The sequence below is a fragment of the Rhineura floridana genome, chromosome 2 (genome assembly GCF_030035675.1).
Source record: "Rhineura floridana isolate rRhiFlo1 chromosome 2, rRhiFlo1.hap2, whole genome shotgun sequence".
NCBI lineage: Eukaryota > Metazoa > Chordata > Lepidosauria > Squamata > Rhineuridae > Rhineura > Rhineura floridana.
Window position 1 is genome coordinate 221655194 of NC_084481.1, and position 23132 is coordinate 221678325.

The window sequence follows — 23132 nt, forward strand, 5'->3', positions numbered from 1 at the left end:
TGTCTGTATGTCTGTATGTGCCTGTGTCAATGGAGGCTGGTCCATATAGGGCTCTGTGCCATCAACTTCAGACTGCCTTCTTACTTATAACCAATGGGAGGATGGTGCAGCCTATTATTGGCTCTGGCTCCATCTGTCACTGATTCTGGTGCCACCTACTGTTGGCCTCCCTGGTTTCTATCCCACAAGTCCCAATGGGCACCAGCCTCCACTAGTGTGGGTGCGTCTATTTCTTAATTTCAATGTTCTGATGTAGACTGTCTTGAACATTTTTTAAGATAGAAAGGGGGGGGATTTTAAATGCATACACAGTAAGTACTCCATACAATTTATATTGGAAATTCTGTTTCCCAGGGAAAGGAAACATTGGAAATACCAGAGAAGACAATCACAGAAGAAGATAAAGCAACCTTAATTGTAAAACAAAGAGTTGGACGACCAAAAAGACCCAAGAAAGACAGACTCTCCTGGCCAAAATTCCAGTCAATGAAAGGTAAAAAGATTTTGGAACATAGGAGATCTCGTAGCACATCAGATGCATATGAGCATGGCATTCCAGATGTTTCTCCAACAAGCACAGACACAGAATCACAATTTCAGGCAGAAGAAATTCAAGCAAAACTTAAAAAAGGAAGTCAAAAGAAATTAAAATTCCCCAGTATTGGGTTCAAGATGCATAGAAGTAAACAGGAACCAGAGGAGAGGGCAAAATATGAAGCCAAACATCTTACAGAGTATGAAAATGATAATGCCCAGGAAATCCCAGGAAAAATCACAGTAGAATATTCTACTTCACAGACTAAAGACAAAAAAAAAGGAGAGGTAGAGGACCTAAAAAGAGATGTAAAAGAAACAAACTTTGAACTACCATATCAATCAAATAAATGTCCTGAAGTTGAATTAACTATTAAAAAACACAAGGAAAAGAAACCGAAGTCCACACTCATGACAAAACACTCAGAAACAACAGTAATAACATCACAGATAGCAACACCAATGTTACAAACAACTGAAATACAAGATAAGCATACAAATGAGTTAATAAAACCAAAGATACGTAAAAAAAAGCAGAAAGGATCAACAGAAAAAATGCAGGCAAAAATAAAAATGGACAACGAACAAGCAGAAAAACAATCAAAAACATTGGATAGCATACTGAATAGCATACCAGGAAAAACGTATCAAATTGAAGAAGATTCAGATCTCATATTACAAGCAACAGACATAAAAATCGCGACAGGCCAGGCTTCCACTGAATTGAAAACTACAGGGTTCAAGACAGAGGCACCATCAGTCGACACTGCAGACATCGAAGGGGACGGGACGAAAATACACATACCAAAGTTCAAGATGCCCAGCATGGGTTTCTCCAAACCAGAAATCAAAGGCCCCAAAGTCGATGTAGACATCAGCGAGCCTAAAGTTCACGTCACTCTTCCTGATGTCAGTGTTACCAAGCAAGAGCTGAAAATGGGGGACCTAGCGGCAGACATCAGCCTCTCAGCACCTGAGGTAAAGCTTCCAACGGGCCAGGCTTCCTTGGAATTGAAAGCTCCAGTGCTCCAGATAGAGGCACCATCAGCTGAGATTGCTCTGGAGGGCAGTGAGGCAAAGCCGGAGGGCATGGATAGAAAGTTTAAAATGCCTAAATTCCAAATGCCCAAGATTGGAATTTCGCTTCCCAAAGGGAAAGAAACTGCCAAAGGGGAAATGACCTTACCTTCCGTGGAAGTGGACAAATCCATGCCGGACCTTAAAGCTGAGGTGACACTGCCCTCAATGGACATTGGGGCTGACGTGAAGGTGCCAGGAGCCGACATATGGGCACCTACTGTGGAAGTGGAGGTTGGTGAGAAAGGCAAAATCAAGACGCCCGATGTCAAGATGCCCAGTGTCCAAGTCCCCAAACTGAAGACTCCTCAAGTGGGGGTCACCCTGCCAAAGGTCGAGGCAGATGTCTCCCTCCCCAAAGCAAAAGTCACTGTGCCAGAGGCAGAGATCTCCGTCAAGGTGCCTGATGCAGAAGGCAGCATCGAAGGAGGCGGGATGAAAATACACATGCCAAAGTTCAAGATGCCCAGCATGGGTTTCTCCAAACCAGAAATCAAAGGCCCCAAAGTCGATGTGGACGTCAGCCTGCCTAAAGTCGGCGTCACTCTTCCTGATGTTCGCATTACCAAGCCCGAGTTGAAAACAGGGGACCTGGCGGCAGACATCAGCCTCTCCGCACCTGAGGTAAAGCTTCCAACGGGCCAGGCTTCCTTGGAACTGAAAGCTCCAGAGCTCCAGATAGAGGCACCATCCGCCGAGATTGCTCTGGAGGGTGGTGGGGCGAAGCTGGAGGGCACAGACAGTAAGTTTAAGATGCCTAAATTCCAAATGCCCAAATTTGGAATTTCGCTTCCCAAAGGGAAAGCAGCTGCCGAAGGGGAAATCACCTTACCTTCCGTGGAAGCCGACGTGTCCATGCCGGAACTGAAAGCGAAGGTGACACTGCCGTCTGTGGGTGTCGGGGCTGACGTGAAGGTGCCAGGAACCGACATACGGGCACCTGGTGTGGAAGTGGAAGTTGGTGAGAAAGGCAAAATCAAGATGCCCGATGTCAAGATGCCCGATGTCAAGATGCCGAGTGTCAAAGTCCCCAATCTGAAGACTCCTCAAGTGGGGGTCACCCTGCCAAAGGTCGAGGCGGATGTCTCCATCCCCAAAGCAAGAGTTGCGGTGCCAGAGGCAGAGGTCTCCGTCAAGGTGCCCGATGCAGAAGGCAGCATCGAAGGGGGCGGGATGAAAATACACATGCCAAAGTTCAAGATGCCCAGCATGGGTTTCTCCAAACCAGAAATCAAAGGCCCCAAAGTCGATGTGGACATCAGCCTGCCTAAAGTCGACATCAGTCTTCCTGATGTTGGTGTTACCAAGCCCGAACTGAAAACGGCGGACCTGGCGGCAGACATCAGCCTCTCAGCACCTGAGGTAAAGCTTCCAACGGGCCAGGCTTCCTTGGAACTGAAAGCTCCAGAGCTCCAGATGGAGGCACCATCCGCCGAGATTGCTCTGGAGGGTGGTGGGGTGAAGCTGGAGGGCACGGACAGTAAGTTTAAGATGCCTAAACTCCAAATGCCCAAGTTTGGAATTTCACTTCCCAAAGGGAAAGCAGCCGCCGAAGGGGAAATCACCTTACCTTCCGTGGAAGCCGATATGTCCATGCCGGACCTGAAATCGAAGGTGACACTGCCGTCTTTGGGCCTCGGGGCTGACGTGAAGGTGCCAGGAACCGACATACGGGCACCTGGTGTGGAAGTGGAAGTTGGTGAGAAAAGCAAAATCAAGATGCCTGATGTCAAGATGCCCAGTGTCAAAGTCCCCAAACTGAAGACTCCTCAAGAGGGGGTCACCCTGCCAAAGGTTGAGGTGGATGTCTCCCTCCCCAAAGCAAAGGTTGCGGTGCCAGAGGCAGAGGTCTCCATCAAGGTGCCCGACACAGAAGGCAGCATCGAAGGAGGCGGGATGAAAATACACATGCCAAAGTTCAAGATGCCCAGCATGGGTTTCTCCAAACCAGAAATCAAAGGCCCCAAAGTCGATGTGGACATCAGCCTGGCTAAAGCCGACATCAGTCTTCCTGATGTCAGCGTTACGAAGCCCGAGCTGAAAATGGGGGACCAGGTGGCAGACATCAGCCTCTCAGCACCTGAGGTAAAGCTTCCAATGGGCCAGGCTTCCTTGGAATTCAAAGCTCCAGAGCTCCAGATAGAGGCACCATCTGCCGAGATTACTCTGGTGGGAGGTGAGGTGAAGCTGGAGGGCATGGACAGTAAGTTTAAGATGCCTAAACTCCAAATGCCCAAGTTTGGAATTTCACTTCCCAAAGAGAAAGCAGCTGCCAAAGGGGAAATCACCTTACCTTCCGTGGAAGCGGACGTATCCATGCCAGACCTGAGAGCCGAGGTGACACTGCCATCTGTGGGCCTCGGGGCTGACGTGAAGGCGCCAGGAGCCGACATACGGGCACCCGGTGTGGAAGTGGAAGTTGGTGAGAAAGGCAAAATCAAGATTCCCGATGTCAAGATGCCCAGTGTCAAAGTCCCCAAACTGAAGACTCCTCAAGTGGGGGTCACCCTGCCAAAGGTCGAGGCAGATGCCTCCCTCCCGAAAGCAAAAGTCGCGATGCCAGAGGCAGAGGTCTCCGTCAAGGTGCCCGACGCAGAAGGCAGCATCGAAGGAGGTGGGATGAAAATACACATGCCAAAGTTCAAGATGCCCAGCATGGGTTTCTCCAAACCAGAAATCAAAGGCCCCAAAGTTGATGTGGACGTCAGCCTGCCGAAAGTCGACATCAGTCTTCCTGATGTCATCGTTACCAAGCCCGAGCTGAAAACAGGGGACCTGGCGGCAGACATCAGCCTCTCAGCACCTGAGGTAAAGCTTCCAACGGGCCAGGCTTCCTTGGAACTGAAAGCTCCAGAGCTCCAGATAGAGGCACCATCCCCCGAGATTGCTCTGGAGGGCGGTGAGGCGAAGCTGGAGGGCACGGACAGTAAGTTTCAGATGCCTAAATTCCAAATGCCCAAGTTTGGAATTTCACTTCCCAAAGGGAAAGCAGCTGCTGAAGGGGAAATCACCTTACCTTCCGTGGAAGCAGACATATCCATGCCAGACCTGAAAGCCGAGGTGACACTGCCATCTGTGGGCCTCGGGGCTGACGTGAAGGTGCCAGGAGCCGACATACGGGCACCCGGTGTGGAAGTGGAAGTTGGTGAGAAAGGCAAAATCAAGATGCCCGATGTCAAGATGCCCAGTGTCAAAGTCCCCAAACTGAAGACTCCTCAAGTGGGGGTCACCCTGCCAAAGGTCGAGGCAGATGGCTCCATCCCCAAAGCAAAAGTCACTGTGCCAGAGGCAGAGGTCTCCGTCAAGGTGCCCGATGCGGAAGGCAGCATCGAAGGGGGCGGGATGAAAATACACATGCCAAAGTTCAAGATGCCCAGCATGGGTTTCTCCAAACCAGAAATCAAAGGCCCCAAAGTCGATGTGGACGTCAGCCTGCCTAAAGTCGGCGTCACTCTTCCTGATGTCAGCGTTACCAAGCCCGAGCTGAAAACAGGGGACCTGGCGGCAGACATCAGCCTCTCAGCACCTGAGGTAAAGCTTCCAACGGGCCAGGCTTCCTTGGAACTGAAAGCTCCAGAGCTCCAGATAGAGGCACCATCCGCCAAGATTGCTCTGGAGGGCGGTGAGGCGAAGCTGGAGGGCACGGACAGTAAATTTAAGATGCCTAAATTCCAAATGCCCAAGTTTGGAATTTCACTTCCCAAAGGGAAAGCAGCTGCTGAAGGGGAAATCACCTTACCTTCCGTGGAAGCAGACATATCCATGCCAGACCTGAAAGCCGAGGTGACACTGCCATCTGTGGGCCTCGGGGCTGACGTGAAGGTGCCAGGAGCCGACATACGGGCACCCGGTGTGGAAGTGGAAGTTGGTGAGAAAGGCAAAATCAAGATGCCCGATGTCAAGATGCCCAGTGTCAAAGTCCCCAAACTGAAGACTCCTCAAGTGGGGGTCACCCTGCCAAAGGTCGAGGCAGATGGCTCCATCCCCAAAGCAAAAGTCACTGCGCCAGAGGCAGAGGTCTCCGTCAAGGTGCCCGATGCGGAAGGCAGCATCGAAGGGGGCGGGATGAAAATACACATGCCAAAGTTCAAGATGCCCAGCATGGGTTTCTCCAAACCAGAAATCAAAGGCCCCAAAGTCGATGTGGACGTCAGCCTGCCTAAAGTCGGCGTCACTCTTCCTGATGTCAGCGTTACCAAGCCCGAGCTGAAAACAGGGGACCTGGCGGCAGACATCAGCCTCTCAGCACCTGAGGTAAAGCTTCCAACGGGCCAGGCTTCCTTGGAACTGAAAGCTCCAGATCTCCAGATAGAGGCACCATCCGCCAAGATTGCTCTGGAGGGCGGTGAGGCGAAGCTGGAGGGCACGGACAGTAAATTTAAGATGCCTAAATTCCAAATGCCCAAGTTTGGAATTTCACTTCCCAAAGGGAAAGCAGCTGCCGAAGGGGAAATCATCTTACCTTCTGTGGAAGCGGACGTATCCATGCCAGACCTGAAAGCCGAGGTGACACTGCCGTCTGTGGGCCTCAGGGCTGACGTGAAGGTGCCAGGAGCTGACATACGGGCACCCGGTGTGGAAGTGGAAGTTGGTGAGAAAGGCAAAATCAAGATGCCCGATGTCAAGATGCCCAGTGTCAAAGTCCCCAAACTGAAGACTCCTCAAGTGGGGGTCACCCTGCCAAAGGTCGAGGCAGATGTCTCCATCCCCAAAGCAAAAGTCGCTGTGCCAGAGGCAGAGGTCTCCGTCAAGGTGCCCGATGCAGAAGGCAGCATCGAAGGGGGCGGGATGAAAATACACATGCCAAAGTTCAAGATGCCCAGCATGGGTTTCTCCAAACCAGAAATCAAAGGCCCCAAAGTCGATGTGGACGTCAGCCTGCCTAAAGTCGGCGTCACTCTTCCTGATGTCAGCGTTACCAAGCCCGAGCTGAAAACAGGGGACCTGGTGGCAGACATCAGCCTCTCAGCACCTGAGGTAAAGCTTCCAACGGGCCAGGCTTCCTTGGAACTGAAAGCTCCAGAGCTCCAGATAGAGGCACCATCCGCCGAGATTGCTCTGGAGGGCGGTGAGGCGAAGCTGGAGGGCACGGACAGTAAATTTAAGATGCCTAAATTCCAAATGCCCAAGTTTGGAATTTCACTTCCCAAAGGGAAAGCAGCTGCCGAAGGGGAAATCATCTTACCTTCTGTGGAAGCGGACGTATCCATGCCGGACCTGAAAGCCGAGGTGACACTGCCGTCTGTGGGCCTCGGGGCTGACGTGAAGGTGCCAGGAGCTGACATACGGGTACCCGGTGTGGAAGTGGAAGTTGGTGAGAAAGGCAAAATCAAGATGCCCAATGTCAAGATGCCCAGTGTCAAAGTCCCCAAACTGAAGACTCCTCAAGTGGGGGTCACCCTGCCAAAGGTCGAGGCAGATGTCTCCATCCCCAAAGCAAAAGTCGCTGTGCCAGAGGCAGAGGTCTCCGTCAAGGTGCCCGATGCAGAAGGCAGCATCGAAGGGGGCGGGATGAAAATACACATGCCAAAGTTCAAGATGCCCAGCATGGGTTTCTCCAAACCAGAAATCAAAGGCCCCAAAGTCGATGTGGACGTCAGCCTGCCTAAAGTCGGCGTCACTCTTCCTGATGTCAGCGTTACCAAGCCCGAGCTGAAAACAGGGGACCTGGCGGCAGACATCAGCCTCTCAGCACCTGAGGTAAAGCTTCCAACGGGCCAGGCTTCCTTGGAACTGAAAGCTCCAGAGCTCCAGATAGAGGCACCATCCGCCAAGATTGCTCTGGAGGGCGGTGAGGCGAAGCTGGAGGGCACGGACAGTAAATTTAAGATGCCTAAATTCCAAATGCCCAAGTTTGGAATTTCACTTCCCAAAGGGAAAGCAGCTGCCGAAGGGGAAATCACCTTACCTTCTGTGGAAGCAGACATATCCATGCCAGACCTGAAAGCCGGGGTGACACTGCCGTCTGTGGGCCTCGGGGCTGACGTGAAGGTGCCAGGAGCTGACATACGGGTACCCGGTGTGGAAGTGGAAGTTGGTGAGAAAGGCAAAATCAAGATGCCCAATGTCAAGATGCCCAGTGTCAAAGTCCCCAAACTGAAGACTCCTCAAGTGGGGGTCACCCTGCCAAAGGTCGAGGCAGATGTCTCCATCCCCAAAGCAAAAGTCGCTGTGCCAGAGGCAGAGGTCTCCGTCAAGGTGCCCGATGCAGAAGGCAGCATCGAAGGGGGCGGGATGAAAATACACATGCCAAAGTTCAAGATGCCCAGCATGGGTTTCTCCAAACCAGAAATCAAAGGCCCCAAAGTCGATGTGGATGTCAGCCTGCCTAAAGTCGGCGTCACTCTTCCTGATGTCAGCGTTACCAAGCCCGAGCTGAAAACAGGGGACCTGGCGGCACACATCAGCCTCTCAGCACCTGAGGTAAAGCTTCCAACGGGCCAGGCTTCCTTGGAACTGAAAGCTCCAGAGCTCCAGATAGAGGCACCATCCGCCAAGATTGCTCTGGAGGGCGGTGAGGCGAAGCTGGAGGGCACGGACAGTAAATTTAAGATGCCTAAATTCCAAATGCCCAAGTTTGGAATTTCACTTCCCAAAGGGAAAGCAGCTGCCGAAGGGGAAATCATCTTACCTTCTGTGGAAGCGGACGTATCCATGCCGGACCTGAAAGCCGAGGTGACACTGCCGTCTGTGGGCCTCGGGGCTGACGTGAAGGTGCCAGGAGCTGACATACGGGTACCCGGTGTGGAAGTGGAAGTTGGTGAGAAAGGCAAAATCAAGATGCCCAATGTCAAGATGCCCAGTGTCAAAGTCCCCAAACTGAAGACTCCTCAAGTGGGGGTCACCCTGCCAAAGGTCGAGGCAGATGTCTCCATCCCCAAAGCAAAAGTCGCTGTGCCAGAGGCAGAGGTCTCCGTCAAGGTGCCCGATGCAGAAGGCAGCATCGAAGGGGGCGGGATGAAAATACACATGCCAGAGTTCAAGATGCCCAGCATGGGTTTCTCCAAACCAGAAATCAAAGGCCCCAAAGTCGATGTGGACGTCAGCCTGCCTAAAGTCGGCGTCACTCTTCCTGATGTCAGCGTTACCAAGCCCGAGCTGAAAACAGGGGACCTGGTGGCAGACATCAGCCTCTCAGCACCTGAGGTAAAGCTTCCAACGGGCCAGGCTTCCTTGGAACTGAAAGCTCCAGAGCTCCAGATAGAGGCACCATCCCCCGAGATTGCTCTGGAGGGCGGTGAGGCGAAGCTGGAGGGCACGGAAAGTAAGTTTGAGATGCCTAAATTCCAAATGCCCAAGTTTGGAATTTCACTTCCCAAAGGGAAAGCAGCTGCCGAAGGGGAAATCACCTTACCTTCCGTGGAAGCAGACATATCCATGCCAGACCTGAAAGCCGGGGTGACACTGCCGTCTGTGGGCCTCGCGGCTGACGTGAAGGTGCCAGGAGCCGACATACGGGCACCCGGTGTGGAAGTGGAAGTTGGTGAGAAAGGCAAAATCAAGATGCCCGATGTCAAGATGCCCAGTGTCAAAGTCCCCAAACTGAAGACTCCTCAAGTGGGGGTCACCCTGCCAAAGGTCGAGGCAGATGTCTCCATCCCCAAAGCAAAAGTCGCTGTGCCAGAGGCAGAGGTCTCCGTCAAGGTGCCCGATGCAGAAGGCAGCATCGAAGGGGGCGGGATGAAAATACACATGCCAAAGTTCAAGATGCCCAGCATGGGTTTCTCCAAACCAGAAATCAAAGGCCCCAAAGTCGATGTGGACGTCAGCCTGCCTAAAGTCGGCGTCACTCTTCCTGATGTCAGCGTTACTAAGCCCGAGCTGAAAACAGGGGACCTGGCGGCAGACATCAGCCTCTCAGCACCTGAGGTAAAGCTTCCAACGGGCCAGGCTTCCTTGGAACTGAAAGCTCCAGAGCTCCAGATAGAGGCACCATCCGCCAAGATTGCTCTGGAGGGCGGTGAGGCGAAGCTGGAGGGCACGGACAGTAAATTTAAGATGCCTAAATTCCAAATGCCCATGTTTGGAATTTCACTTCCCAAAGGGAAAGCAGCTGCCGAAGGGGAAATCATCTTACCTTCTGTGGAAGCGGACGTATCCATGCCGGACGTGAAAGCCGAGGTGACACTGCCGTCTGTGGGCCTCGGGGCTGACGTGAAGGTGCCAGGAGCCGACATACGGGTACCCGGTGTGGAAGTGGAAGTTGGTGAGAAAGGCAAAATCAAGATGCCCGATGTCAAGATGCCCAGTGTCAAAGTCCCCAAACTGAAGACTCCTCAAGTGGGGGTCACCCTGCCAAAGGTCAAGGCAGATGTCTCCATCCCCAAAGCAAAAGTAGCTGTGCCAGAGGCAGAGGTCTCCGTCAAGGTGCCCGATGCAGAAGGCAGCATCGAAGGGGGTGGGATGAAAATACACATGCCAGAGTTCAAGATGCCCAGCATGGGTTTCTCCAAACCAGAAATCAAAGGCCCCAAAGTCGATGTGGACGTCAGCCTGCCTAAAGTCGGCGTCACTCTTCCTGATGTCAGCGTTACCAAGCCCGAGCTGAAAACAGGGGACCTGGTGGCAGACATCAGCCTCTCAGCACCTGAGGTAAAGCTTCCAACGGGCCAGGCTTCCTTGGAACTGAAAGCTCCAGAGCTCCAGATAGAGGCACCATCCGCCAAGATTGCTCTGGAGGGCGGTGAGGCGAAGCTGGAGGGCACAGACAGTAAATTTAAGATGCCTAAATTCCAAATGCCCAAGTTTGGAATTTCACTTCCCAAAGGGAAAGCAGCTGCCGAAGGGGAAATCATCTTACCTTCTGTGGAAGCGGACGTATCCATGCCGGACCTGAAAGCCGAGGTGACACTGCCGTCTGTGGGCCTCGGGGCTGACGTGAAGGTGCCAGGAGCCGACATACAGGTACCCGGTGTGGAAGTGGAAGTTGGTGAGAAAGGCAATATCAAGATGCCCGATGTCAAGATGCCCAGTGTCAAAGTCCCCAAACTGAAGACTCCTCAAGTGGGGGTCACCCTGCCAAAGGTCGAGGCAAATGTCTCCATCCCCAAAGCAAAAGTCGCTGTGCCAGAGGCAGAGGTCTCCGTCAAGGTGCCCGATGCAGAAGGCAGCATCGAAGTGGGCGGGATGAAAATACACATGCCAAAGTTCAAGATGCCCAGCATGGGTTTCTCCAAACCAGAAATCAAAGGCCCCAAAGTCGATGTGGACGTCAGCCTGCCCAAAGTCGGCGTCACTCTTCCTGATGTCAGCGTTACCAAGCCCAAGCTGAAAACAGGGGACCTGGCGGCAGACATCAGCCTCTCAGCACCTGAGGTAAAGCTTCCAACGGGCCAGGCTTCCTTGGAACTGAAAGCTCCAGAGCTCCAGATAGAGGCACCATCCGCCAAGATTGCTCTGGAGGGCGGTGAGGCGAAGCTGGAGGGCACGGACAGTAAATTTAAGATGCCTAAATTCCAAATGCCCAAGTTTGGAATTTCACTTCCCAAAGGGAAAGCAGCTGCCGAAGGGGAAATCATCTTACCTTCTGTGGAAGCGGACGTATCCATGCCGGACCTGAAAGCCGAGGTGACACTGCCGTCTGTGGGCCTCGGGGCTGACGTGAAGGTGCCAGGAGCCGACATACGGGTACCCAGTGTGGAAGTGGAAGTTGGTGAGAAAGGCAAAATCAAGATGCCCGATGTCAAGATGCCCAGTGTCAAAGTCCCCAAACTGAAGACTCCTCAAGTAGGGGTCACCCTGCCAAAGGTCAAGGCAGATGTCTCCATCCCCAAAGCAAAAGTCGCTGTGCCAGAGGCAGAGGTCTCCGTCAAGGTGCCCGATGCAGAAGGCAGCATCGAAGGGGGCGGGATGAAAATACACATGCCAGAGTTCAAGATGCCCAGCATGGGTTTCTCCAAACCAGAAATCAAAGGCCCCAAAGTCGATGTGGACGTCAGCCTGCCTAAAGTCGGCGTCACTCTTCCTGATGTCAGCGTTACCAAGTCCGAGCTGAAAACAGGGGACCTGGTGGCAGACATCAGCCTCTCAGCACCTGAAGTAAAGCTTCCAACGGGCCAGGCTTCCTTGGAACTGAAAGCTCCAGAGCTCCAGATAGAGGCACCATCCCCCGAGATTGCTCTGGAGGGCGGTGAGGCGAAGCTGGAGGGCACGGACAGTAAGTTTGAGATGCCTAAATTCCAAATGCCCAAGTTTGGAATTTCACTTCCCAAAGGGAAAGCAGCTGCCGAAGGGGAAATCACCTTACCTTCCGTGGAAGCAGACATATCCATGCCAGACCTGAAAGCCGAGGTGACACTGCCATCTGTGGGCCTCGGGGCTGACGTGAAGGTGCCAGGAGCCGACATACGGGCACCCAGTGTGGAAGTGGAAGTTGGTGAGAAAGGCAAAATCAAGATGCCCAATGTCAAGATGCCCAGTGTCAAAGTCCCCAAACTGAAGACTCCTCAAGTGGGGGTCACCCTGCCAAAGGTCGAGGCAGATGTCTCCATCCCCAAAGCAAAAGTCGCTGTGCCAGAGGCAGAGGTCTCCGTCAACGTGCCCGATGCAGAAGGCAGCATCGAAGGGGGTGGGATGAAAATACACATGCCAAAGTTCAAGATGCCCAGCATGGGTTTCTCCAAACCAGAAATCAAAGGCCCCAAAGTCGATGTGGACGTCAGCCTGCCTAAACTCGGCGTCACTCTTCCTGATGTCAGCGTTACCAAGCCCGAGCTGAAAACAGGGGACCTGGCGGCAGACATCAGCCTCTCAGCACCTGAGGTAAAGCTTCCAACGGGCCAGTCTTCCTTGGAACTGAAAGCTCCAGAGCTCCAGATAGAGGCACCATCCGCCAAGATTGCTCTGGAGGGCGGTGAGGCGAAGCTGGAGGGCACGGACAGTAAATTTAAGATGCCTAAATTCCAAATGCCCAAGTTTGGAATTTCACTTCCCAAAGGGAAAGCAGCTGCCAAAGGGGAAATCATCTTACCTTCTGTGGAAGCGGACGTATCCATGCCAGACCTGAAAGCCGAGGTGACACTGCCGTCTGTGGGCCTCGGGGCTGACGTGAAGGTGCCAGGAGCCGACATACGGGTACCCGGTGTGGAAGTGGAAGTTGGTGAGAAAGGCAAAATCAAGATTCCCGATGTCAAGATGCCGAGTGTCAAAGTCCCCAAACTGAAGACTCCTCAAGTGGGGGTCACCCTGCCAAAGGTCGAGGCAGATGTCTCCATCCCCAAAGCAAAAGTCACAGTGCCAGAGGCAGAGGTCTCCATCAAGGTGCCTGACGCAGAAGGCAGCATTGAAGGGGGCGGGATGAAAATACACATGCCAAAGTTCAAGATGCCCAGCATGGGTTTCTCCAAACCAGAAATCAAAGGCCCCAAAGTCGATGTGGACGTCAGCCTGCCTAAAGTCGGCGTCACTCTTCCTGATGTCAGCGTTACCAAGTCCGAGCTGAAAACAGGGGACCTGGCGGCAGACATCAGCCTCTCAGCACCTGAGGTAAAGCTTCCAATGGGCCAGGCTTCCTTGGAACTGAAAGCTCCAGAACTCCAGATAGAGGCACCATCCGCCGAGATTGCTCTGGAGGGTGGTGAGGTGAAGCTGGAGGGCGCGGACAGTAAGTTTAAAATGCCTAAATTCCAAATGCCCAAGTTTGGAATTTCACTTCCCAAAGGGAAAGCAGCTGCCGAAGGGGAAATCACCTTACCTTCCATGGAAGCGGACGTGTCCATACCGAACCTTAAAGCCGAGGTGACACTCCCCTCTGTGGGCATTGGGGCAGACGTGAAGGTGCCAGGACCCGACATACGGGCACCCAGTTGGGAAGTGGAGGCTGGTGAGAAAGGGAAAATCAAAATGCCTGATGTCAAGCTGCCAAGTGCCGAATTCCACAAACTGAAGACTGCTGACGTGGGGGTCACCCTGCCAAAGGTCGAGGCAGAGGTCTCCCTCCCCAAAGGAAAAGTCCACATGCCAGAGGCAGAGGTCTCTGTCAAGGTGCCCGACGCAGAAGGGAGCATCGAAAGGAGCGGGATCAAAATACACATGCCAAAGTTCAAGATGCCCAGCATGGGTTTTTCCAAACGAGAAATCAAAGGCCCCAAAGTCGATGTGGACATCAGCCTGCCTAAAGTCGATGTCACTCTTCCTGATGTCAGTGTTACTAAATCCGAGCTCAAATCGGGGGACCTGGCAGCAGACATCAGCCTCTCAGCTCCTGAAGTAAAGCTTCCAACGGGCCAGGCTTCCTTGAAATTGAAAGCTCCAGAGCTCCAGATAGAGGCACCATCCGCCGAGATTGCTCTGGAGGGCGGAGAGGCAAAGCTGGAGGGCACGGATAGAAAGTTTAAAATGCCTAAATTCCAAATGCCCAAGTTTGGAATTTCACTTCCCAAAGGGAAAGCAGCTGCCGAAGGGGAAATCACCTTACCTTCCATGAAAACAGACATGTCCATGCCGGACCTGAAAGCCGAGGTGACACTGCTCTCTGTGGGTGTCGGGGCTGATGTGAAGGTGCCAGGAGCTGAGATACGGGTACCCAGTGTGGAAGTGGAGGTCGGTGAGGAAGGAAAAATCAAAATGCTTGATGTCAAGCTGCCGAGTGTCAAAGTCCCCAAACTGAAGACTCCTCAAGTGGGGGTCACCCTGCCAAAGGTTGAGGCGGATGTTTCGCTCCCCAAAGCAAAAGTCACGGTGCCAGAGGCAGATGTCTCTGTTAAGGTCCCCGACGCAGAAGGCAGCATCGAAGGAGGCGGGATGAACATACACATGCCAAAGTTCAAGATGCCCAGCATGGGTTTCTCCAAACCAGAAATCAAAGCCCCCAAAGTCAATGTAAATGTCAGCCTGCCTAACGTCGATGTCACTCTTCCTGATGTTAGCATTACCAAGTCCGAGATGAAAACGGGGGACCTGGCAGCAGACATCAGCCTCTCAGCACCTGAGGTAAAGCTTCCAACTGGCCAGGCTTCCTTGGAACTGAAAGCTCCAGAGCTCCAGATAGAGGCACCATCCGCCAAGATTGCTCTGGAGGGCGGTGAGGCGAAAATGGAGGGCACAGACAGTAAGTTTAAAATCCCTGAATTCCAAGTGCCTAAGTTTGGAATTTCACTTACTAAAGTTGACATTGACATTCCCGACATTGATACTGAACTGCAAGTTACAGATATCAGAAAATCTGAAGCACCTGAAATAGATTCAGGTGTTTCAGGTCTAAAAATGCAGATTTCATCAGTGAAAGTTCTCCAAATGCCAAGAGCTGGTATTAAAAAATCAGAGATAGATGTCCTTCCATCTATAGATATTTCTGTCGCAAAGTCAGAGGCTAACATCCAAGGACCAGATTTAGAAAGCAAAGATAAAAGAACTGAAACTGATGAAAAGGAAACCGTAGAAAAAGCAAGTAAATTTAAAATGCCGAAATTCAAGCTGCCATCATTTAGCCGGTCTCCAAAAAAAGAAGCAAGTGTTTCTGCAGATACTGATGAAGAGCCCTCATTTGCAGTTTCAACCAGTGAAAAAGAATCTGAATTAACACTCACTATAGAGGAAACTGAAGGCCAAATTGAAGAACTGGAGGGACTTATGTCTATTGATAAAGACTCTGAGAAAACTAAAATTAGAAGACCTCAGTTTACCATGCCAAAAATATCCCTTCCAAAAATAAAGAGTCATAAAGCTGAAATATCTGCACCACAGCTGGATACAGACATGACAGCGTCTATAAAAGAGGAAAGAGAGATTTCACTACAAATACCAGACAAAGAAATCAGTGGTGGTGATCCTAAAAAAGGCATTAAAATACCCAAAGGTAAGCTTCCAAGCCTAGAAATTTCCAGGCCAGAAATTAAAGCTCCTAAAGTGGGCATGGAGGTCAGTTTACCTAAAAGTGATGTCAAACCTCCTACACTTGATGTCAGTCTTTCACAACCAGAATTAAAAGCAGGTGTTATTGGTGATGATAGTACTAAATCAATGACAGAAATTAAGGTCCCTATGGTAAAAGGTTTAGAAGTAGGAATGGAAGCACCATCCACTGATATCTCTGTAGATGGAGCAGATATAAAAGTTGAAGGTGTGGACTGGAAGATGAAAAGGCCAAAATTCCAAATGCCTAAGTTTGGGATTTCATTTTCTAAAGGAAAAGCTCCAGAAACTGATATTAGTCTACCATCTGAGAATGCAGATGTTCCCCAGCTGAAAACAACAGCAGATATTGCTGATATTGCAGTTGAAGCTCCAACACTTGAAGCTGAGCATGACATGGCTGGTTCAGGAAAAACTGTTCTGGAAGGGAAAATAAAAATGCCACAAATTCCTAAAGCAGACCTTAAGACCCCAGCAACAGACATAAGATTACCATCAGTTGGACTTTTTGTGGCACAGCCAGAGAGGGAGGCTCCAGATTCAGATGCTACAGAAAAGGAAGCCAATTTTGAGGGAGATATAAAGGCTGGAAGTATAGATGCAGAAGAAAAAGAAAGCCATGTCAAAATGCCAAAATTCAAATTGCCATCATTTAATTGGTCACCTAAAAAAGAAACAAGCCTTAAAACAGCCACAAAAGAACCTCCAGAAGAACCTAAACTGACTATCTTATCAGGTGATACAGATGCAGAACTAACAGCAGTTCTGTCAGAAGATCAAGAAGTTCACATAGATCTAGATGCTGAAATATCCACAACAAAAGGTCAGGTAAAAAGGCCTCATTTTAATATGCCCAAAATCTCTCTTCCTAGGCCAAAGCTTCCAAAATCACAGGGTAGCCTACCAAAAGTAGGGGCAGATATTACTATGGAAAGAAGTGGAGCTTTGGTACAAATACCTGACATAGAGAGCAGTCTGACCACAAGAAAAGAAGAAGGAACTGAAATAAGCATAAAAATGCCAAAGGGTACATCAAAAGTGGATATCAAAGTTCCCCAAATAGATACAGATATTAAAGCTGATATTAAGGTGCCCACAATGGATAGTTCATTTGAGCTGAAGAGTTCAGAAATAGGTTTTGAAGGTGAAATCGATGTGGATAGTGGAAATATACAAACTGATGATGTAGAGGGTAAGATTAGAATGCCAAAACTCCAAATGCCAAAGTTTGGAATTTCAATTCCTCAAGGGAAATTGCCAGAGAGTGGGGTCACCTTCCCAAAAACGGAAGGTGAAACTTCTCAGCTACTAGTGACAACAGAAATTGAAGGACTTCGTGGGAAAGCTCCAACCCTGGAAGTAAAAGCTGAACACGCTGATGTAGAAATAAAAGTATCAGCTGGAGAAATACAAATGCCCAGAGTTGACATCAAAGCTTCTGACATATCTGTTTGCACCCCCGCTGAACAGGATATAAAAGAACATGATGCAAAGTCTGAAGAGATCCAGACTGAGGAGTCTCAAGGTTGGTTTAAAATGCCAAAGTTCAGGATGCCTTCATTTGGCCGATCATCTTCGAAGGTGAAAAAAGCCGATGCTGAAGTGGAAGGTGGCACTGGAAAAGCTCCCCTTGTTGAAGTACAAGCTGAAATAAAACCTCCTGAAATTGCAGCCCAGTCTCCCCATGCAACTGCTGAATCATGTTCTGAAAAGGATATTTTAAAAGGCGAAGTCATTTTTCCTGAAGAGGACATTACAAAAGGTGGAGTTTCCATACAGAAAGAAATTGGCCTATTAATGGGTGAAGGCAGTTTTTCACAGCCCTCAGGAAAAGCTGACAGTAAATTAAGTCCCCTGGGGTCTAAAACGTATGCTGATGTAGTTAAACATGGTGCTGAAGGACAGAGTTTACATAAAACTCCGTTCACTGTCCCTGCATCAGAAATAAGTGTACCAAAAGTAGATACTGATATAACTCGCCCTAAATGTGATATGACACTTCAGCAGCACAAAGTCAAATCAGATACTCCAATAGTGTCTAAGACATCCTCCACTGAAATTACTGTGAGTGGAACAGAGAAGAAAATTGACGCGGTCCTTGCAGAGGCAAAGGTAGTTTTGCAAAGCCCTCATGCAGCAGCAAAAACTGAAAAGGAGGGACAAATGAAATCACCCCAAAAAGATATTCAAGGGAAAGAAAGCATATTCAAATTACCAAAGTTCAGTGTGCCTTCATTTGGATGGTCAACCACGAAAAGCACAGAGAAAGTTGTGGATGCTACATCTGACCTGGAAGAGCCTATTATTGCACCTTCAGAAGTTAAAATGGATGTTTCAATCACTGATGAAGGCTTTGAAATAATAGAGTACCCAATTGAAGGCTTTGAAGAAGATACACCAGTGGAAAGTGAAGTGAAAGCAGAAGAGGCAGATGGATCGAGTAAAACAAAATCTTCTAAGTTCAAGATGCCAAAGTTTGGCAGTTTACGTACGAAATCACGAAGTTCAGAAGTTGACATTGATCCACCAAAGACAGAGGCTGAGGTGTCACTAGCTAAAACTGAAGGAGAGATATTTAGAATCCAGGCTCAAAAAGTAGAAGCATCTCTTGACATGAAAAGTAAAAAACCAGGAGACACTATGGACAAAAAAGATTTGGAAGATTCAGAGCTAAGTTTCCATATCCCCAAACTTAAAATGCCCAAGTTCACACACGACACATCTGTAGCTGAAGAACAAATGTTGACTTCAGAAGGAACAACAGATATGAAATATGCTGCTACTGATGGTGATAGTGCACCTCAACTAGAATTCAGAACTATAGTCCTTGATGAGAAAGTAGAAGACACAGATTGTAATATCCAGAAATCAAAAGTCAGAATTACAACACTGTCTGACATCCAAAGAACACAAGTGGAAAGTCAACTCCCATTTACAAATCCTTCTTTTACAGAAACAACCAGACAGAGGCCAATGGAATTCAGTGCTAAACTTCCTACAGAGAGAATAGACACCATGGATGGTCAAATCCAAAAATCAGTAGCTAAAATTACAACACTGACTGAACCAGATATTCAGACAACACAGCTTGAGATTAAACGCCCACATGCAGATTCATTTATTCCAAGTTCATCACTGCACGTCCAAGGACCATACATTGAAGATAATGAAAAAAAGATACAAGGTAAATCTGCATTTGGATCTGATGATGCTGAAAGTCAGGAATCTTTCTCAACTCAGATAGTAAGAGAATCTGAAATTCCTCCATCAGATGTTAAAACCGCCACCTATGGGTTTTCTCTTTTCAAAGTGAAAATCCAGGAATCACATGTGAGCTTAGATATACCAGTCAAACTGTCTTCTACAGAATATACAAATGAAACATTTGAGAGGAAAGATCACCAATTTTCAGATGAAAGTTCAGGAGAAGCAACACAAAAGACCAGCTTTGCTGAACTGAAATTATCTGACAAAGGCCAAGATATAACTGGCAAATTTACTGATGGAGCATCTTCCACTACTACCCTGACAAAGCTGAAAGCATTTACAGTTGAAGTACCATCTTCTAGTGAGTTTGTAGACAGTTCAAGGTTGTCTGAATCTCCTATAGAAATTACAGAAGAGACAGAAGTTACAAGTACTGAAGAAGAGCCAAGAGATCAAACAGAAATATCTGATAGTAAGAGATCTTCTGGCAGGTTTAAATTTTGGTTTCCAAGTATTGGGTTTTCTTCCTCTGTCGATGACACAACTTCAGATTCCAAACCTGAAGCTCAAAAATCATTTTCAGAAGAAACACAACTTGATGACCCATCCACATCGGACAGTGACTCTGCCAAACAAACTGAAAAAACTGGATGGTTTAGATTTCCCAAGTTAGGTTTTTCATCTCCATCAAAAAAGAGCAGGGAAACTGACAAAGAAGAGGAGACACATCCAGATGAAAGAAAAGCTCAGAATGAAGAAAGTCCAACAGAAAAACCAGAAACTTTTTTTGATGCTCAAGAAACCTTACCAGCTAATGAGACAATAACAGAAAGTGAAACCTCAGGGACCGCAACTTTTGCACCCATTGTTTCATCTTCAGCAAGAACTGAATTGATACTACTAGAGAAAGGGAAAGCTGTATCCCAAAGCATTCCTGAAGAGGCATCAAAATGAAGTGGCTTCTTTCCCATCATAATTCTGGCATACATAAAAATGTGACAAATGCTTTAAAAAAAAAATCAGAAAACTTGTTGCCTTCTTTCAAGCAAAAGAAAATAGAACATTACATTAAAAGGATCCAGGTTTTTTTTAATTATAGTACTGTTTTCAAGATCACGGAAATGTAGAAAAATTGTTCCTAACAAAGACACTTGTTGCATGGGATCTGTGCATAAGGAAACAAAAACAGACAAAGAAAACTACTGACAAAAGGCATCCATGGTTCTAATGAAACCAACAAAGAACCTTTCTACTAATTTCCACAAAAGTGGTCTTTCTTCAAACCTATTCAGAGGACTAAAGGCTGGACAAGAAATTAAATATGATCATTTGAGAATAACATCAATGATTTTGTTATAGATTATTTACAAAGAATATTAAGAAGCTAATGCTGGGAAAATTAGAAACTTATTTACTTTTTTAGATTTTATTTTTTTTTACTGTGTTTCTGCTGCTATCTTATAAAAAATATTTTCGTTATCTTCGAGCAATAGGTGTATTCCAGGATTATTTTAAAACATAGACCGGACAGTGGAAATAATACTGTAAATGTTGCAATGCTTATTCTTCCTTTCCAGAACGGGAGCAGGGTAGCATTCTGCCAGTTTCTAAGATCAGTCAAACCTGCAACCCAGTTAAACTGAAGTATCAGGACCTAAAGTGATTTACATATCAGTCCTAAACATTTGCACCAACATACCTATCTAATACCTTCCCTGCTATAGCAACATTGTAATGCTATTATTTTCTGATGTACTAGTAGAGCTATTAATGCAACCCATTCTAAGCATTTGTGCCGGAACAGCATATCTAAATGCTACTTATGGGGTTTTTTTAAGAAGGATCTTAGCACCATTGTCTTAAGGTCTGTGTTGGTGTGCCTTTTGGAGTTTTCTACACATACAATATCAGGACCATCTGATATGATCACCTGGGTGAATGATGTGTGTGTGTGTTATGTGCCTTCAAGTCTATTATGACTTATAGCGACCCTATGAATCAGCAACCTCCAGTAGGATCTGTTGTAAACCACCCTGTTCAGATCTTGTTTGGTCTTCCTCCTTTTCTACTCCCTTGTTTTTCCAAGCATTATTGTCTTTTCTAGTGAATCATGTCTTCTCATTATATGTCCAAAGTATGATAACCTCAGTTTCATCATTTTAGCTTCTAGTGATAATTCTGGTTTAATTTGTTCTAACACCCAATTATTTGTCTTTTTCACGGTCCATGGTATCAGCAAAGCTCTCCTCCTACACCACATTTCAAATGAGTTGATTCTTCTCTTACCCTCTTTTTTCACTGTTCAACTTTCACATCCATACAGAGATCGGGATTACCATGGTCTGAATGATCCTGACTTTAGAGTTGAGTGATACATCTTTGCATCTGAGGACCTTTTCTAGTTCTCTCATAGCTGCCCTCCCCAGTCTTAGACTTCTTCTGATTTCTTGACTATTGTCTCCCTTTTGGTTAATGACTGTGCCAAGGTATTGATAATCCTTGACTAGTTCAATGTCCTCGTTGTCCATTTGAAAGTTACTTAAATCTTCTGTAGTCATTACTTTAGTCTTCTTTGCTTGTATTCATGCCCGTCCTATGGCAAGTTAGGATAAATGCATCTGCCACTATACGTAAGAACGAGCTTTAGCAATGTCCTTCAAATAATTGTTTTGAAATCTTTGCAATGGGAAGCTAAAAGATGGATCCTGTACATGATGCACATGGCCAGTTTCCCTGGCCTCTAGCTCAGTGTTCTTCAACCTTGCATCTCCAGATGTTGATGGACTACAGCTCCCACCATCCTTGATGACTGACCATGCTGTCTGGGGATGATGTAAGTTATAGTCCAACAATATCTGGGGACCTAACATTGAACTGTGCTCTAGCTGATTGTCTGAGCAGATTCCCAGTTTTATAGTGGATACAGGATGAATACAAATGACCATTTACCTTATCATGTGACAACTTACCACACAGTATGCACTTAATTCCTTAAAATTGGTTGTCCATATTGTCCTGCGAAGCAGTGAGAATTTGACCTCCTTCCTCCTTCCTCAGATTTCTAATCAGGTAGAGAAATGTGGCAGAATTCTTCATGCAACTTGGCAGTTTAATACAAACCCTCTTCCCCTGTTCTTCCCTCACCATCATGTGAGGGGGAGGGTCGGCCCAAGACTTTATGCTGCCTGAGGTGAAAGACAGGATGGTGCCCCATGCCCTACCCACATACAGAAGCCAACCACGTGGTACCTGAATCTTACTTCAATACTTGCAACAGGCAGGACAGTGCACCTGAGGGCAGCAGGCTCCCTTAGGAGACACAGGGCAGTCTTGTGGCACCCATAGCACTATCCTCCAAGACCTTTCCACTTATCTCCACCTCCTAGCATCTGCTGCCTGAGGTGGTCACTACACTCTGCCTAATGGTAGGGCTGGCCCTTTCTGTACACATATAGGCACTCCTTGTAATTTAGAACCCTGGTTTTTCCATGTTCTAAATAGCACAGGTAACATGAGTACAAAAGGATCCCTGGTGCAGAAGTTCCCTTCCCAATGTGGAAGGCAATGAAGGGGACATGACAGACAGGATGTGATGGGGCCAACAGAATCATACCCACTTTCCTCCTCATTGTATGAGGTCTGAAGAGGGCTACACTCAACTTTTTAAAAAAATGCCTATATACATACCGACTTGTCAATAGTCATCTGTATTCATTCATTGACAATCATTTACAAAGTGTGAATCATCCACCACAGTGTGAATGACCCCAGTTGGTAAGCTGTTTTTTGTATCCTTCTGACAAAGCAGTAAAAAGAATTTCCCGACAGAACAGGTACAGAAATGTGGCCACATTGTCCTCTGTAGTCACTCTCAGTCCAAAGACATGCACTGGGCACACCAGATTCATTGACGTTCATCAAGAATAAAACTGACGTGAAATACATCTAACCACTCAAAGGTGGCATTCATTGGCATCAGTCTTAAGACAAGGGTCATAAGATCCAACTCTCTTGATAAAAAGAACCTTCTGATCAGTACAATGCTTCCACTGAATGAGGCCTGAAGTAGCTTAAAGTCAAGTACTTCAGTATGACTGGATTGTAAACTGTCATTCATGTGTCTTCAAAAATAAAAACAATAGTCATGACAGGAGTGTAACATTTGAAGTATAGACAGAAGGGAGCATAGGTAAGTGGCTTTAAGTTTTTCCTAGAGATGTAAGTTGTAAATAGTTATTGTTTGCCTTTTGGATTATATGACTGCTTCTTACACATATGCAGCCAACAAGATGGTACATATATACCTGTCAAACATTGTGCTTATGTACAGCAAGAACGTTGAATGTATCCTGGCTATGCCCCTGATATGGAAATAAAAGCAGTATCATTAGTATTGTGATAATAATTCTGGTTCTGAATAAATTCTATTCACGCTAACATGAAGATTTTGCTCTCTGAAAAGC

General features: G+C 47.9%; 1 protein-coding gene across 2 annotated transcripts in view; it reads left to right on the plus strand.

Annotated features, from left to right (window-relative positions):
* Nucleotides 1–23074, plus strand: part of LOC133377724 (neuroblast differentiation-associated protein AHNAK-like) — a 99911-nt gene extending 76837 nt beyond the window's left edge. For both annotated transcript variants that reach the window (XM_061612296.1, XM_061612295.1), the window contains one exon: nt 355–23074. In XM_061612296.1, coding sequence (XP_061468280.1) covers nt 355–19623 — 19269 coding nt within the window. In that variant the 3' untranslated portion in view covers nt 19624–23074. The remainder of the gene's footprint in view (nt 1–354) is intronic.
* The last annotated feature ends 58 nt before the right edge of the window (nt 23075–23132 follow it).